At 39.7% G+C, this 17446-nt stretch overlaps 1 protein-coding gene across 3 annotated transcripts in view; it reads right to left on the bottom strand.

Moving 5' to 3' along the window:
- The window catches only part of XRN2 (5'-3' exoribonuclease 2), an 86073-nt gene that overhangs the window by 19244 nt on the left and 49383 nt on the right, over positions 1–17446 (bottom strand). For all 3 annotated transcript variants that reach the window (XM_005672749.4, XM_085004619.1, XM_085004620.1), the window contains 6 exons: positions 17100–17197; positions 16101–16180; positions 14153–14209; positions 4771–4839; positions 4542–4673; positions 1847–1974 (listed from right to left, as the gene is read on the bottom strand). In XM_005672749.4, coding sequence (XP_005672806.3) covers positions 1847–1974; positions 4542–4673; positions 4771–4839; positions 14153–14209; positions 16101–16180; positions 17100–17197 — 564 coding nt within the window. The remainder of the gene's footprint in view (positions 1–1846; positions 1975–4541; positions 4674–4770; positions 4840–14152; positions 14210–16100; positions 16181–17099; positions 17198–17446) is intronic.

The following is a 17446-nucleotide window of genomic DNA, read 5'->3' as shown; positions in this document are numbered from 1 at the left end:
GATGTCTTGATACATATTCCACATACATGAACAGAAATACTAAAATGCTACTTGTTAAATCTGGGGGCAGGGGGAAGCAGCTAAGTGAACCACTGCACCACGCGCATCTCCCAGAGGTTCTGATTCAACTCTGTACTTCCCTCAGTAAATAGAGTGAAACTGCTGAAGTCCACAAGTTTTGTGACGGAGTCTCACAACGCTTGATTCAGTGTCATTAAGCCACACAGAGAGACACATAGACACAAATCAGTGAACACAAAACCCTGAGAGAAGGAGATGGTCAAAACTCATTTCATTCTTCTAGATGCTGCCGTGGCATATGGAAGTTCCTGGGCTAGGGATCAAATCCAAGCGGCAGCTGTGACCTGTGCCACAGCTGCAGCAACACTGGTTCCTTAACCTCCTGTACCACAGAAGGAACTCCCAGAACTCATTTCTTACAGGGCTTCAGGTTAAAAATGATTTTCTACCTAAATTAGCATAAAAACAGTGCTAAGTACATAGCCCAACAATCATCACTTTATCTGGTTCTTTCTCTGACAGGTATAACTTTGGTTTAAAGAGTTCTGAGGGTTCCCTGCAATACAGTCGTCCTCCATCTTTTTTTTTAAATTTAATTTTTATGAACTATTTGAAACATTAAGAAAAAAACTTAAATGAATGACACTTGGATTTAACAAATGTTAGCATCTTGCCACACTGTCTCCTCCCTCACCAGGCAGGGGGTGACTCCTTGGGCAGTAACCAGGCAAGAGAAACAGAGAAGCAAAGTATACAGCGGTTTTGAGCACTTGGCCCACGACACATGCTTTCTTGAAAATAGGCATAGCCATGGAGCTCAAACATAGCATAAAATGAAGAACACTTTAAAATTAATACAGGAGTTCCCATTGTGGCTTGGCAGTTTACGAATCTGACCAGTATCCATGAGGATGTGGGTTTGATCCCTAGCCTTGCTCAGTGGGTTAAGGATCCGGAGTTGTTGTGGCTGTGGCGTAGGGCTGGGGGCTGTAGCTCCGATTTAACCCCTAACCCGGGAACTCCACATGCTGCACCTGCAGCCCTAAAAAAAGTAAAATAAAAAAGTAAAATAAATACAAAATCTGTGAAACCTAACATCCAACTCTTTCTCTCACTTCCACAGCAATCCAAATGTCATGTAGTTTATTTCTATGGTTAACATTTCTGATCCATTTCTGTCCACAAAACAAGTTATATGGGGTCAGGGAAAGGCCATCGTCTACACTAATCACAGGTTAGAGGCATAGTTTTACCTACCGTAATGCCTGTCTTTATGTCAGGTAGCTACTGAGATGTAATTTGGATCAAGAAAGGGATATTTTTGTCCTCCAAGTAATTAAGTGGTTCCAATCACATATCTATTGTATTTAATTGCCCCACTACTTGCATGAATGAAATAAAGAGTAGTTTGTTTCACATACCTCATACCTATGTTCATTCAGAAACAGATTTATAAATGAAAGTAAGAAATCCAATTTATATTACTCAATTAACTATATATAGGTAAGATAAAACTATCTGAGGAGTTCTCCTGTGGCATAATGGGTTAAGGATCTGGCACTGGCGCTGTAGTGGCTTGGGTTGCTGCTGTGGCAAGGCGTGGATCCCTGATCTGGGAACTTCCGCATGCCTTGAGCATGCTCCCCCCACCCCAAATCTCAAAGACTGAATGAAGTATTCTCTTATAATTCTTTGAAATATTATGTTTTTAAGTCAACTACCTCTGCACTGACACAATCACTCTTTTTAGTAATAACGATCAGAAACCATCCTTTGTTATGGTATTCAAGTTAGCATGGAAAATAACCAACCAGTGAAAACTTACTTGACATAAGCTTTGGAATCTGGGTTTGTCCTCTCAGCAGGGGCCTGTACAAGTTTCCCTGGTAAGTCGCAGGTGGTGGTGCAGCATTACCGTAAACGCCAGGTCCTGAGCCTCTCGGCATAACATGGCTACAAAAGGAACCCCCAGCCAGAAGAGAATGATATACACATCTATCCATCATCACATCATGGTTGACACTACTTAAACAAGTGCTGGCAGCCGCTAGAGCTGTATTAAGATAATGCTAACTTAAAATATTTTAATGAACACAAGTTCAAAACAGTACCTGATAATGTGAGAGCAAGTGTTCATTTGTCACATCAAAATTCTTGATAATCATGTAAATATTAATTACTTTATGCAAAAAACAATTGGTCTATTTCTCTTTTTTTGCTTTATATTTAGTTTTATCCTTAAAGGCTCAGGCTGTTGCTGTTTCTATTCGAACATCGTAGGTTTGAACTGTGCAGGGCCATTTATGGGTGGATTGTTCTCAGCAGTAAATACTAGGGTACCCCACAATCCATGGTTGCAGAGAGCGACGATAAGCGGATTTTCGACTCCTCAGAGGGTACAGTGCGCCAACCCCAGAGCTTTCACGGGTATATATACTACTACTCTATATCTTACAATTTTCAATTTACTATGTCAAACATTTCCTAGATCTTTTACAGTCTTCCTCAGTGTGACATGTATACCTAGAGAATATTTACATGTCGACGTCTCCTATTTTACTAAATCAGTCCTTTCATTTAGTACTAGTAGTACAGATAACAACATTTAGAGACCTGGGCATATAACTAGGCTCCTCTAAAATTATTTTCTCGGAGTTCCCGTCGTGGCGCAGTGGTTAACGAATCCAACTAGGAACCATGAGGTTGCGGGTTCGGTCCCTGCCCTTGCTCAGTGGGTTAACGATCTGGTGTTGCCGTGAGCTGTGGTGTAGGTTGCAGACACGGCTCAGATCCCGCGTTGCTGTGGCTCTGGCGTAGGCGGGAGACTACAGCTCCGACTGGATCCCTAGCCTGGGAACCTCCATTTGCCGAGGGAGTGGCCCAAGAAATAGCAAAAAGACAAAAAAAAAAAAAAAAAAAAAAAAGAAGTATTTAAAAAAAAAGATAAAATTATTTTCTCACGATAAATTCCAAGAATTAAGAATCGGGATCAAAAGTTCAGAGTAGGGAGTTCTCTTGTGGCACAGCAGGTTAAGGATCTCTATCACTGTCACTGTAGCAGCTCAGGATGCAGCTGTGGTGAGGGTTTGATCCCTAGCCAGGGAATTTCCACCAAAAAATAGAGAAAAAAAAATTCAGAGTATCTTTAGAACATAAGACTCTTTTCAGAGGTATTTCTGTTCTGTTTTCCAACATGGCTGAAATAATGCAAAAAAGCTATCTTAAGAATATTTTAGAGTTGTATTTCTTTTACTATTAAAAATATAGACCTCTAAAACACCCGACCACAATTACAGCCAACATTTATACAGTGTTTACAAACTCTCAGAATTCCCATCTCGGCGCAGGGGAAATGAATCCAACTAGGAACCATGAAGTGGCAGGTTCAATCCCTGTCTTTGCTCAGTGGGTTACGGATCCAGTGTTGCTGTGAGCTACAGTGTAGGTCACAGATGCGGCTCAGATCCCACGTTGCTGTGGCTGTAGCGTAGGCCAGTGGCTACAGCTCCAACTGGACCCCTAGCCTGGGAACCTCCAATGCTGAGAGTGTGGCCCTGAAAAGACAACAACAAAAAAAAGAAACTCTCATAAGCAGTTAATCCCCACAACAACCTCATGAAGTAGGTGTAACATTATTCCCATGTTTCACACAGGAAACAGAGGCACAGAGCGGCTGAGTGACTTGAACAAAAATATCAAGTGGTAAGACAAGGCATTTGAATCCAGGCCTTTAGGATCCAAAGTCTGTGACCCTAAGTGCTGTGTCACACTCTCCCTTACTAGTCACTGTATGAAATATATGCTGTGGATGCTAACCTACTCCCTAAAGCCCTGAATCTTCCTATGAACTGGGAAAATCTATTTATGAGTTAACATCAATTCAGAAACAGTAATTCATTAATATTTGCCCCAGAACATTGATTTATCCCAGCTTTACATGCTGTTTTATGTATAGCTGTCTCTATAGTGAGGAAAAAGAATTCAATGGCTAGTAAGGGCAAAGGATGAAAAAACAGAAATTCACGTAAGAAGAAATACAAAGGACCAGCAGACATATTAAAATAGACTTGATCTCACTAACAGGCCAAAAATGCAAACTCAAGCCAACAGTGAGGCACTGCTGCTCGAGCACTGGGTTGGGCAAAACTCAAGGAGCTGGTGGCTCTGTGGGCACTGAGGTCCTGTTGACACTTAAACAGAGCCCCTGCCAGATGTTAATTTGGCTAACATTTTCCTGAGGGTAGAAAAAAGTCTTATTCTTTTGAAATAACTGGTCAGAAGGATAGCAAAATCTCTTAAAGAGAAAATACTGGAATTCTCAAGCAACACAAAGCAATAGTAAACCAAAGAGAAATGAATTAAAAAAAAAAAAGAAAAAGCAGAAAAGTATCGAAGTCATTAAAATACCCACAAAATAGTAGTATTTAATGGTCTCAAATATTTGTGGCATAAATGCTGGCTTAATGCTTTGTGAAGATTCAGAAAAAGCAAATATACACAAATAGAAAGCTACCACTCACCCCAAAGTCCTAAAGGCTGAAGGATCCAGGTGGACGGGCCGCCGGTCCCGGTTGAAGCCGAGCTGGGGCTTCCACTGCCTCCCATTGCTGGATTTCTCCCAGTCGCCAGGTTTCAGCACTGGTGCAGGTTTTCTAAGTATTTGAAAAATATAGTATTTAGCTATAGGGATGAACAATGTTCATACAAAAGACACCTAGAGTTTATGTTTTATAACTGAGTTGTTATTACCTTGCTCCTGGAAGCATTACAGCTTTGAAAACGTAATCTTCAGCAAACTGTGGGTCTTTAAAATTAATACTAGAAGAGAACAATACACAATTTAATGATGTCACTGGACTAGCCTAGCTTAACTACCATGTAAACTGAGGGACTTTTGATCTTTTAACGGAATAACTAAAATTCAAAAGTGTTCTCCAAAATTACTTTAGTAATAAATAAATCGTGCCCAACTGCCAAATGGCTAAATATCTTCCTCACCAAACCACTACTGGTTCCTAGGATGGGCCTCAGGCAACTTTCTGTGGAAGAGCTATGTTCTAACAAACTGTAGGTGATCACAGAGAAACAGCAGACATTGCCCACCCAACTCCTGAGAAATGCCAGCATGACATCAGAGACAGGGCCAAGAGAGTCACGACAACAAAACATAATAGACACCTTTCATTTTGTTTGGTCCATGGCAACCATTATCCCTCTAGATCTTAGGGAAGATCAGCTATTGTTGCAACAAGGATGCAAACACCAAAAGAAACATTTGCAAAATCAGAAAAATGAACACAAATAATCTGTGGGGGAGGGGGGGAACATTAAACCTCCCAGTTGGAAGCCCATATCCTGCTCTACTAATGTGTTTTTCTGTGAGAATATAATAGTCACAACTTAAAAATACACAAAGGCTGCACAATGAGACTTTTAACAAGCTGAGTCAAACTTCCTTTCTGGTGGGTGGGTGGGTGTGTGTCTGTGTGTGTCTCCCAAAGATTGGTAAGCACATGAGTCTACCTTCTGACACAGCAATGCCTCTTCGAGGACTCCAGATATGCACCTGGTTTATACTGGATACTCATAACATCACTATTCATAATGTTGAAAAACTGTAAAACCTAAGTGTATAAATAATACTGAACTGGTTAAAGAAACTATGGTTCTTTCTAAAAAATGGTTTCCTCAGTATTTTTTGAAATGTAACAAAATCCTTAATGACGTGGGAAAAATACACACATTCATCAAAAGGTTATGTGTACGATTAACCATTTCATTTCCTTCTTTGTGCTTTTTCACTATTTTCTCAAAAATCCTCCCAAGATTATAGATTCGAGTTGCAATCAGTTTTAAAAGGCTTTCTTGAACTGGTTAACATTTTAGAGAGCAGTTTTTTTTCTCTTTAACTACTGCCACTTAATGACAGAGAAATGTTTGTTGCAGGATTTACTGTGTATTTTTAAGTACACAAAAACAGCTTCATTTATAATAAAGACACAAGGCGGTCAAGAACAGCTGAACAACATTCCACCTAATTCAATCTGCTCCTCTTATAACTCACTCTTCATGTGGCAACTGTCTCTCCCTCAAATGTTCTCACCTCAAGATGGCTTAGCACAGGGCCAGGCGGGACAGGCAGTGTGAAATGTTTACGGATACAAAGTAAAGACAGAAAACTGATAACAAAGCAAGATTTGCAACTAAAGTATCTCAAAGCAGTTATCTTGGTGCAAGCAGACCTTTTGGGCAATTTACCCAACACATTTTCAGACTGCCGACTGCAAACACAGTCCCAGGATGGGAGTGGAGCACAAACACTGACCAGGCATTGAGCCTTCCCCCGCTTCCAATACTGGAAATAAACAGGCAATGTTTCATACCAGTTCAATAAGGAAAAAAGTCAACAGCAGACACAGGAAAGATGGTGAATCAAAGCATGTGTGTATACATGCCTTCCACGCACCCGTCCTTGTGCATGTGGGTAAAATATGTGTGTACGGAGGATCGGGGGTCTTGGACCTGGGATCAAGGATAACATCACCCAATGGGCTATGACTAAAGGTGGGACAGGACTGGTGGAGGAGGGCAGAGGAAATAGCTGGAGCAAAGACATGGAAAGGGCTCCCACGAACAAGGAGCAGCTGAGTTGAATTGGGGCAGCCTTTTCAATGGGGGTCAGAGAGAAATAACGAGCCCCACAAAAAATGATGAGTCACTAGGTTCTCAAGTCTCCCAAGGAAGATACAGAACTAGCACCGTTCTAAAGGCACAGGACACAAACTGGCTCATTACAGGCAGCAAATCAAATGTTCTAAGTTCTCTTTCTGGGTTCTCAGGTGAGACCCCCCCCAGTGAGAAGGGCTGAATGGAAATGAAATAGGATGTGCACAGAGGTGGGCAGTAAGATGGGCTGGCTGAGCTGGAATGTTGACAGGAAGGGCTTGTTCTGGCCACAGTGAGGCTACTTCAAGCTGTCAGAGAGTAAAGGCAACCCGAGATGCAATCCAGAATGAACGGTCAGCCGTAGCGCATAGTGAGAAGGTGCAGAGGAGGAGTAGGTCACCGCCCAAGTCATCCGCAAGTCATGCACAGAAAGACCTGACCTACCAAAGAAAGGAAAACAGCCACGGAACAAGCTCCTAGGGAGAAGAGAGAGTCCCAGGTCACAGGGATCATCTCCTGAACAACAATGAGGTTTGATAAGACAGCTGAAATTAATGTTTGGGAAAGCAAATCCATTTATTCATCAAAAATGTACAGTTTATCATATATCAACTGTTCCTCATTAAAATTGTTTTAAAATTCCATTATTCCCACTCATGCTCAGAAAGGGAAAAAGTTTCCAAGCTACTAGAACAATCTCCAAGATCTGTCCCACTTCCCCTCATGCTGCACTCAAAAGAGAGACCTATGTGCTTAACATGGCACAAGCCATCAGAAGACTAGCCATCAGGGGACAGAGCAGGAGTATCTAAAAATAAGTCTGGAGGTCCCTACTGAAGGGACAATGGACACTACTTAAGATCTGAAAGAGGAACACCTTCTTTTCCCTTAGATCCTTGAGGACAGTTTGAAGACTTGTTCTATCTCTGAAAAGAGTTATGCTCGCACTGGTTCAGAGATTTTTAATGTTTTAATTTGTTCCCCAAAATGCATATACTAAGAACTACTACGTTTTTTGAAATTAAAATAACAAAAGAAGCTAAAGACAACTCTACTGTACTTTTCCAATGTGATAACATCAGTCACAACTTAAACTTCCTAATAATACAACAGACTTAGGCAGGAATCCCTTAGCCAAAGACCCAAAAGGTAATTTTTTACTTGGATCCAAGCTTTCAAAGTTTCTTTCTTTTTTTTTTTTTTTTCTTTTTTTCTTTTTCGGGCCACACCCATGTTATATGGAAGTTCCCAGGCTAGGGGGTGAATCAGAACTACAGCTGCCAGCTAACGCACAGCCAAAAAAACACCACCAGATCCGAGCCTTGTCTGCAACCTATACCATAGCTCAGGGCAACGCCAGATCCTTCACCCACTGAGTGGGGTCAGGGATCAAACCTACATCCTCATGGATACTAGTCGAGTTCGTTATCACTGAGCCACAATGGGAACTCCTTTTTTTTTTTTTTTCTTTTTTGGCCACACCTGCAGCATATGGAAGTTCCCAGGGCAGAGACAGAATTTGAGCTACAGTTGCACCACAGCAGGAATTTTTTTTTTTTTCCAGAAAAGCTTTATGTAATTCAAATTCTTACAGGAACACTAAAAATAACATAAATCATTTTATTATACTAAAATACATGAATAAAAACAATGGAAATAATAAAGGCGAAAAAATACAAATTACTCTGAGAAATTTCCACCACCAGAAACAAAAGGCATTAATTGTGGGGAGTTAATCAGGAGAGGGAAAGCAGCAATACTGAGACAGCCAGAAGCACCCTGACGGAAGAGATGTGCTAACAGAACAGCTTCTGAACTCAACAGGCTGCCTGGCTGAGGTCAGAGAATTATGTTTGGATTTATACTGTTTGGTGAACAAAGAAGTTTTTATTTTTTTCTTTTTAAGGCTGCACCTGTAGTATATATGGAAGTTCCCGGGTTAGGGGGTCAAAGCAGAGCTATAGCTGCAGTCTACACCACAACCACGGCAACACCAGATCCAAGTTCCACCTGTGACCTAGGCTGCAGTTTACCGCAACGCCAGATCCTTAACCCACCGAGCACGGCCAGGGTCAAAGCCACACTATGTTGGGTTTTTAACCACTTCTCCAGGTGGAACTGTGCAGCCTCAGCCAGCGTAAGTTTCTATCCAACATACCAGCTCTGACAAGGGACTGCATTTCAGATCCCTTCCTTGATTAGTAACCTCTCTATTATTTTATTGTCTTCATAAACACACTGAGGACAAAACAAAAATTTAAAACCTAAGCATAACTGAAAGGAAGGAAACTGAATAGTGCTTTTATTTGTATCACAAGTAGCACTTTAAATACTAGTTGTAAGAAGAAAATACCACAGACAAGTCTCAATAGAAAAAAACCAGAATGTATAACACCTTTTCCAACTGCATTTGCTTTGAGAATTATCCTTAGATATGTATTTTAAGTACTATCATAGAGTGTTAGCACACTTCACAATGAAAGTGGAAAACACCAAATATCAAGTTTTATTTTTACCCTTCCCCGATACATTCCATAATTAATGCTTAATCAGCATATCAATGCAAACTGTTCTTGCAAGGGAAGCGTCATGATTCGTATTACCTGACATTTTAAAGGACTTAAAGAGTTTATAGGACTTAAGATGCCTTTTCTGACATTCTCTCAGGAGAAGTTAACCAGCTCAGTGTCCTATGAAGGATTATAGGCAGCAAAAGTTTGATCCTTCTGGAATTGCTGTTGTGGCGCAATGGGATCAGCGGCATCTCTGGAGCACTAGGATGTAGGTTCGATCCCTGGCCTGGCACAGTGGGTTAAGGATGTGGCGTTGCCACAGCTACACCTATGTATAGTTTAATTCTCCCAAATGTTTTCAACCATCAAATCTGTTCCTGATTCCATGGCCTCCCACTTCTTCGGGCTTTGGGTTTCAAGCTACCTGCTTTCCCACCATGAGTCTTACAAACACCACAGTACTGGTCATATCAAAATCCTCAAAGAGATAAAACATTCTGTCCCTTGCCTGATCCATCCAAAAGTGAATACAGAAAAGTTTCAGTAACAGTTCTCTGAAGAGTTCAGTCTGGCTTCCTTTTTTTTTTTTTAAATTTTCCCTTTGGCCACACCCATGACATGCAGAAGTTCCTGAGCCAGGGATCGAACCTGTGCCACAGCAGTGATAACGCTGGATCCTTAACCTGCCGAGCCACATGGGAATGCCTTTCTATCGCAAAAAAAGGAAAAAAAAAAAAAAGAGTCTGGGTTTTTAGAAGACCTTGGCAAACACAGATTCCAACACCATAAACAACCGAGCTTTTGCCTAGGTTTAGAAGGATGCCAGGTGCCATAAGAGAAAAAGAGAAACCTGACCATGCCAATAATGAAAATAAACTCTCTAAAGATTATGTAAATCACAGATTAACTCTGAGAAGAAAAGAGAAGCAAGGAAGAGTGAGCTACAAAGGAGGAGCATTCTGAACAATGGAAGAAGGCACAGAGATCAGTGGGACGTGGAAGGGACCAGCCTGATGGCAAGGAGGGGCGATGGGGGTATGGGCAGAGAGCTATGGCTCTGCCAAATTATGGGAAGAATGGAGATCTCTGAGGCGCAGCAGTGTTTAAGAAAGATGAGACAAGGAAAGTGGAAGTAAAAAAAAAAAAAATCAGCTGGGAGACCACTACAGCAATCAGAAAAAGAGTGCAAAAGAGGCTCCCTGGGAAAAACCAGATATGAACAATAATTGGAAAGAACAAAATATTCCAGAGCAGTGGTGATTTGTGGAGTGAGGATCCAGAGATCCTAGGTCTGGCACTCTGGTCCAGGGTGAGAATGAGAGACGACAAGGAGAGTGGAGAGGTGTGCAGGACAAAAGGTCAGTGTGCTCAGAGACTCAGGTGAGACAGATGGGTATGTGTGTGTGTCCACTACTCCAGATCAACAGAAAATTGTGCTGCTGCAACATGAACATAACTTTTTTGTAATTTTAAATCTACATACAGGTTTTATATATTTAAAAATCACAAAGAATTATTCTAAAACTACTATGTCTATTTGTTTGCAAATATCTTCTCCCATTCTGTAGGTTCTCTTTTTGTTTTATGATTTTCTTTGCAAAATTTTCTTTTTAAGTTTAATTAAGTCCTATTTGTTTATCTTTGTTTTTACTTTCATTACTCTAGGAGGTGGGTCCAAAAAGATACTGCTGCAATTTATGTCAATGTCAAAGAGTGTTTTTGTCTGTTTTCCTCCGTAAGAGTTGTAAAGAATCCAGTCTTATATTTAGGTCTTTAATCTATTTTGAGTTTACTTTTGTGTACGGCGATAGAGAATGTTCTAATTTCAATCTTTTACATGTAGTTGTCCAGTTTTCCTACTTACTGAAGTGGTGAAATATCTGCAAATGAAGCAACTGAAAAGGGATTAATCTCTAAAATACACAAACAACTCATGCAGCTCAATATAAAAAAAAAAAAAAAATCCCAATCAAAAAACAGGCAAAAGATCTACTAAATGGGTATTTCTTCAAAGAAGACATACAGACGGGCCAAAAAGCACATGAAAAGGTGCTCAACATTGCTAATTATCAGAGAAATGCAAATCAAAACTATAATAATGTACCATCTCATATCAGTCAGAATGGCCACCATCAAAAATTCTCCAAACAATAAATGTTGAAGAGGGTGTGGAGAAAAGGGAACCCTCCTACACTGTTAGTAGGAATGTAAATTGGTATAACCACTATGGAGAATAGAATGGAGGTTCCTCAAAGAACAGAACTACCATATGATTCAACAATCCCAGTCCTGGGCATATATCTGGAGAAAACTATAATTCAAAAACATACATGCACCCCAATGTTCACTGGAGCACTATTTACAATAGCTAAGACATGGATGCAACCTAAATGTCTATGACAGAAGAAAGGATAAAGAAGATGTGGCACATATACATAATGGAATATTACTCAGTCATAAAAAAGAAGCGAAATAATAGGCCCACAGGTTGGCCTAGAGGTCATCATACTGAGTGAAGTAAGTCAGATGGAGAAAGACAAGTATCTCATCACTTGCATGTGAAATCTAAAAAATAAATAAATAATGACACAAATAAACTTACTTGCAAAACAGAAACAGACTCACAAGAGTTTGAAAACAAACTTATGGTTACCAAAGAGGACAGGTGAGGTGGAGGGATGGATTGAGGGGTGGGATGGGCATATGCACACTACTGTATATGGAATGGATGGTCAGCAGGGACCTGCTGTAGAACACAAGGAACTCAAACTCAATATTCTGTGATAATTTATACGGGAGAAGAATCTAAAAAAAGAATGGAGATACATACACACACACACACATATATACACACATATAACTGAATCGCTCTGTTGCACAACAGAAATTATCACATTATAAATCAACTATACTTCAATATAATTTTTAAAAGTGAAAAAATACTATGTCTAAATTCCAATGGTGGAGGCAGAACAGAATGAATGGTGATGGCTCAGTTCTATTCAAAGTTAAATTACTACTCTGTTGAATGACTTATGGAAATAGAATTGGACAAAAAAAATCCTAGGTCACAGCTAACCATATTCTCTAAGGGTCCTTCTATGAATGTAATGCATGTAAATACCTCTAAGATATACTTTCTCAACCCTACAGGTAAGACCTAAAATGATGGCAAGAACCACCTAAAGTCAACTTGAGGAAACAACTTCTCAAACATGGACTATAATTCCAGATGCATCTAAACAGAGAAGGGGAAAGTGTCAGGAGCCAAAACGGACAGAAATAGCTGGCAGCTGGCACTGGAAGCTACATTTTCAGATTTTTTTGTTTATAAATAGACAAAACAACACTGGGACACAAAAACAGCAGCCCTGACACAAATAAACACACACAAAACTACTGTAAGCTGCCTCTTAGCCTCAACATTACCCCGCAGAGAAAATTACCTCATAAGGTAAGAGTTCATGAATCCTTAGGAAACCAACTCAATTAAGTCAATTTTATCATGAAGCTATATATTCAACATATACCTGACTATACACTTGGATCTGAGATTTGTTGCATAAAAGAGTGGATACCAAACAACATCATAAAGACCCCTTCGGGCTTAGAAATCACCACCATCACCATCATCACACAAAGAAAAACTCCACGATTTGTCAATTCTCTAACTCTTCCTTGGGCAACTCTCTATCCTAATTAGAAAGTTAAACAGAATTAACTATTTCTAGAAGGCAGGAAGGCAGGCTCTTGAAGTCATGCCAAGAAACTGAGGAGCAGAGCAGACATGTACCAATCCAGAAAGGACCAGCAGCGGTAACTGGTCTGAAGCTGAGCTGGGAGCACTGAGCCCGAGGGCTAATACCAAGGGAACATACAGGCTCTGCTGGAGCTGGATTGTCGGCAGTGGTCAGAAGAGCCTGGCTTACGGTTCTGAACTCTGCCCTTAACAGAAGAGCCTGAAGACAAAGAGCCAGGACAAGCTATGTGCAAAGATAAACAAAGACTGTGGGTAAAGATAAATAAAAGCAAGTAATCTAGGAAGATTTTGTAAATTCACAATGGTTTTCTTCAACTAAAAGCCTTTCTAGAATGGCAGCTGCTATCTAAATTCATAAAAGATATAAAAATAAACACGCTTATGCTTAACAATAAGAAACCTAAGTAAAATCCAAAATATTCTCTGAGAGTAAGAGAAATAAGAATGTGTGGGAGGGGAGTATTCAGAAATTGCTTTTACAAAATCCTTGAATTCCTAGAATGTGTTTGCCCTACTCTCAAGACTGAAGAAAACAAAAATAAACCCTCATCAAAATTAGTAATTATATATAACAGTTACACAAATGAGTGGTGAATTTGGTGACTCATTTTTCTAAACAATCATATTTTACATACTCAAAAAATGCTGTCACCATTGAAGAAATGAAGTATAAGTTTTCCAGACAGCAGAAATTAGCCCTTTAAGTTTATATCAATGATTGATTAAAAAATTCCACAAATTCATTCTATCTCATTTTAACCAAAGTAAAGCACATAATAGTTTTGTTTTTAAACTCTGCAAGGCCATGATTTTAAATATAATTAAAATAACCTGTTACAATGCAGTGAAGCTCTGTGGGCCTCCAGAGTGCAGATTGTCTGTGCCCACACAGCAAACCACTCCTAGAAACTCCTACTTCCTACCTCCCACTTTTCTAATCCAGGAAGAATTAGAGGTTGTTAGGGGAAACCAGAAAGCAGAGAAGCAAGCTTGTTAAATCAGTAACCTTAACAATATACATAATTTAAAGTCAAGAGGCTCTACTCTGAGGTTTGCAACACAGGGACTCTCCAATCTCAAAGCACTGCTGGAATAATAGCTGCCATTTCCCTTGAATCAGAGGTCTTCTTAAACTTATTTGCAAGTTCAGAGCTGTATTCTGGGCAAATGCCGTGAATCCGGGGAAACTTACCTGATTGTCCCGTTCTGTGTCAGATCTCTTAACATGGGAACAGGCGAACATACTACTCTGAGGAGAAACAAGAGAAGAACCATCTGTTTGTAAACTGTAACCTTCTGGATGAGTGGAAGCAAGACGTTGCTATGTTTGTTAGGCTTTAAGAACGAGAAATCATAAAAGTGCACCAACAAAAACAATAAAATCATATATATCTTTTTAAAAGGACCTTTTCTTCCTCACTAACAGAAAACAAATACGGGCAAAGGGCTTATATCAGAATTTGTAAAGAATACCTACACACCAAAAAGGAAGATTGAATGGGGGAACAGATAAAAGAATAGAAAAACAGTATGAGTATTTCATAAATAAGAAAAACCAAATAGTTAAGAGATATACCATATGGTATTCAAGTTTATTAGTCATCAGAGAAATACAACTGTCAACCACAAGAGGATCCCAACAAGCACCCACCAGACTGACAAAAATTAAGGTGGTGACAATCCCAAGAGTTTGCAAGAATAGAGAACAACAAGATCTCTCACAAACTGACACAGAGATTATAAAACAGTGTAATCACTTTGGAAAACCACCCAACAGTATCTAGAAAAGATGAAGAAACATGTATTTTACAAGCCGCAATTCTAGTTGATCACAAGCTCTGATCTTAGAACCTTTTTACACTCCTAACAATAAAGGACGCCAAAGAGCTTCTGTTTATGTTGGTTATATCTACCAATATTTACTTTCTGAAAATTAAAACTAAGACATTTAAGAAATAACTAATTTAAAGATAACAGAAATAGGGAGTTCCCGTCGTGGCACAGCGGAAACGAATCCAACTAGTATCCTTGAGGACGCAGATTCGATCCCTGGCCTCTCTCAGTGGGTTAAAGGATCTGGCGTTGCTGTGAGTTGAGGTGTAGGTCACAGACGTGGCTTGGATCTGGTGTTGCTGTGGCCGGCAACTATGGCTCCAATTAGATCCCTAGCCTGGCAACCTCCATATGCCCCAGGTACGGCCCTAGAAAGACAAAAGCCAAAAAAAAAAAAAAAAAAAAAAAGATAACAGTAATAAACCTATTATAAAAAACCTAGGACAACCTTGTAATAAGGCAAACATTAATTTACATAACGTTTTTAAATGGAAAAAAAACCCCTACATTTTATAAAGTAAAACAAAACCAAATAAGAGTATCATTGTTTTAAATTTCCTTAATATGTGGCTTAATATCTTTTTTTTTCCCCATTGTTTTACCCTTTTTCTGTTCTCTTTTTTTTTTTTTTTTTTTTTTTTTGTCTTTTTGCTATTTCTTGGGCCGCTCCCGCGGCATATGGAGTTTCCCAGGCTAGGGGTCCAATCGGAGCTGTAGCCATCGGCCTACGCCAGAGCCACAGCAACGCGGGATCCGAGCTGCGTCTGCAACCTACACCACAGCTCAGGGCAACGCTGGATCGTTAACCCACTGAGCAAGGGCAGGGACCGAACCCACAACCTCATGGTTCCTAGTCGGATTCGTTAACCACTGCACCACGATGGGAACTCCCTTAATATCTATCTTAACAGCAGATTCTATTACCTGATTCTGATTCAACATTTTGAGATATGGCACCACATTTAGCCTCTGGACAACTCCAGGATACACTCAAGAGGAAAACAGTAAGAAAAACAAACACCATCATAACACCTTAGTATTATGAAAAGAGTTCTGACTTTGTGGATAGTCTCATAGTGTTTTAGTGACCCTATGTGCCTGAGACGGCTCCTGGTACAAAGTGACAGAGCTACTAAGTTCAAGAACTGGGCTTTGAGCCCAAGTCTTTTTTCAGTCCAGAGGTTTTCTATTGTGTTTTTCACTACTTTCTCATTATTATTAGAAAATTAAACATTTAAGCAACAAAGTAAAAATGTTAACTAAACATCTTTCCAGTCACCCCGTATTATACACAAATGAATGCTTACTGATCAGGAAGAATGGCTTCTTCATCCAAAGAAAACTTTCCTTGAATCCCGTGACATAGTTCAGGTGGTACGTCCACTGACTATGGAAAAATACATTCCTGATTACAGACCCAAAGAATGAAAAGCCAGAACTCAAACATACACTGGTACGCCAATGTTCACAGAAGCATCATCCTTAACAGTTCAATTCAAGTTCCCAACAATTCAACAATTCAAGTTCCCAAACAATTCAAGTTCCCAACAATGGATGAGCGGATGAACAAAATATAATGTATACACATCATGGAACATTATTCAGATATAAAAGAAAGAAAAATCTGACACAAGATGGCTGAACCTTGGAGTTCCTGTCACAGCTGAGCAGAAATGAATCTACTATCCCTGAGGACGCAGGTTCAGTCCCTGGTCTCGCTCAGTAGGTTAAGAATCCGGTGTTGTCATGAGCTGCAGTGTAGGTTGCAGATGTGGATTGGATCCTGCGCTGCTGTGGCGTAGGCTGCAGCTACAGCTCCAATTCGACCCCTAGCCTGGGAACCTCCATATACCACAGGTGTGGCCCTAAAAAGACAAAAAAAAAAGGCTGAACCTTAAAAACACAAGAGGACAGATACCATCTGATGAGATTTATGTGAGGAATGAAAATCAGGCATATTCATAGAGTCAGAAAGTAGAAGAGAGGTTACCAGAGGCTGGTATATACTTGTACTGGTATATAGCACAAGGATATACTGGTATATATCAGGAGAAGGATGGAGAGGTATTGTTTACTACTGTTTAATGGAGACAGTGTTTCTGATTGTGAAGAAGAAAAAGTTTTGGAAATGGGCAGTGGTGATGGTTACACAACACTGCGAATGGTCTTAATGCCATAGAATTATACACTTAAAATGGTTAAAATGGTAAATTTTGTTTACATTTTACCAAAATTTTAAAAGTGTGTTCCTGATTAATCAAATAAATATACTATCTAAAAACACGTCATGACGGAACAGCTCATACCTCTGTGGAGCCTGTCTTGTACAGCTCTAATACGAAGTCATGCAGTGGGTGATGTTTCCCCACAAATAAAACATCTCCTCCAAGACTGTTTCTTCTGGCTGGGGGGAATAAAGAATACAGATCAAACAATTATATTTGCAAAAGTAATTTTTATGAGAACAAAATTAAAAGCAGCATCTAAATTTAAAAAATTTAATTATAAGGCTTTTGAAAAATGAATTTATTGAGAACTTTGTCTAGATACTCACGTTGCAACAGAAGAAAGGCTGGGGGAAAAATGTAATTGTAATGTATACATGTAAGGATAACCTGACCCCCTTGCTGTACAGTGGGAAAATTAAAAAAAA

The sequence above is a fragment of the Sus scrofa genome, chromosome 17, assembly GCF_054392235.1.
Source record: "Sus scrofa isolate SSC_HxYL_T2T_F1_AM1 chromosome 17, Sscrofa_HxYL_maternal_Yorkshire_Landrace_v2.0, whole genome shotgun sequence".
Lineage (NCBI taxonomy): Eukaryota > Metazoa > Chordata > Mammalia > Artiodactyla > Suidae > Sus > Sus scrofa.
The sequence above is the reverse complement of the archived record's forward strand: the minus strand, read 5'-3'. Positions and strand labels throughout refer to the sequence as shown.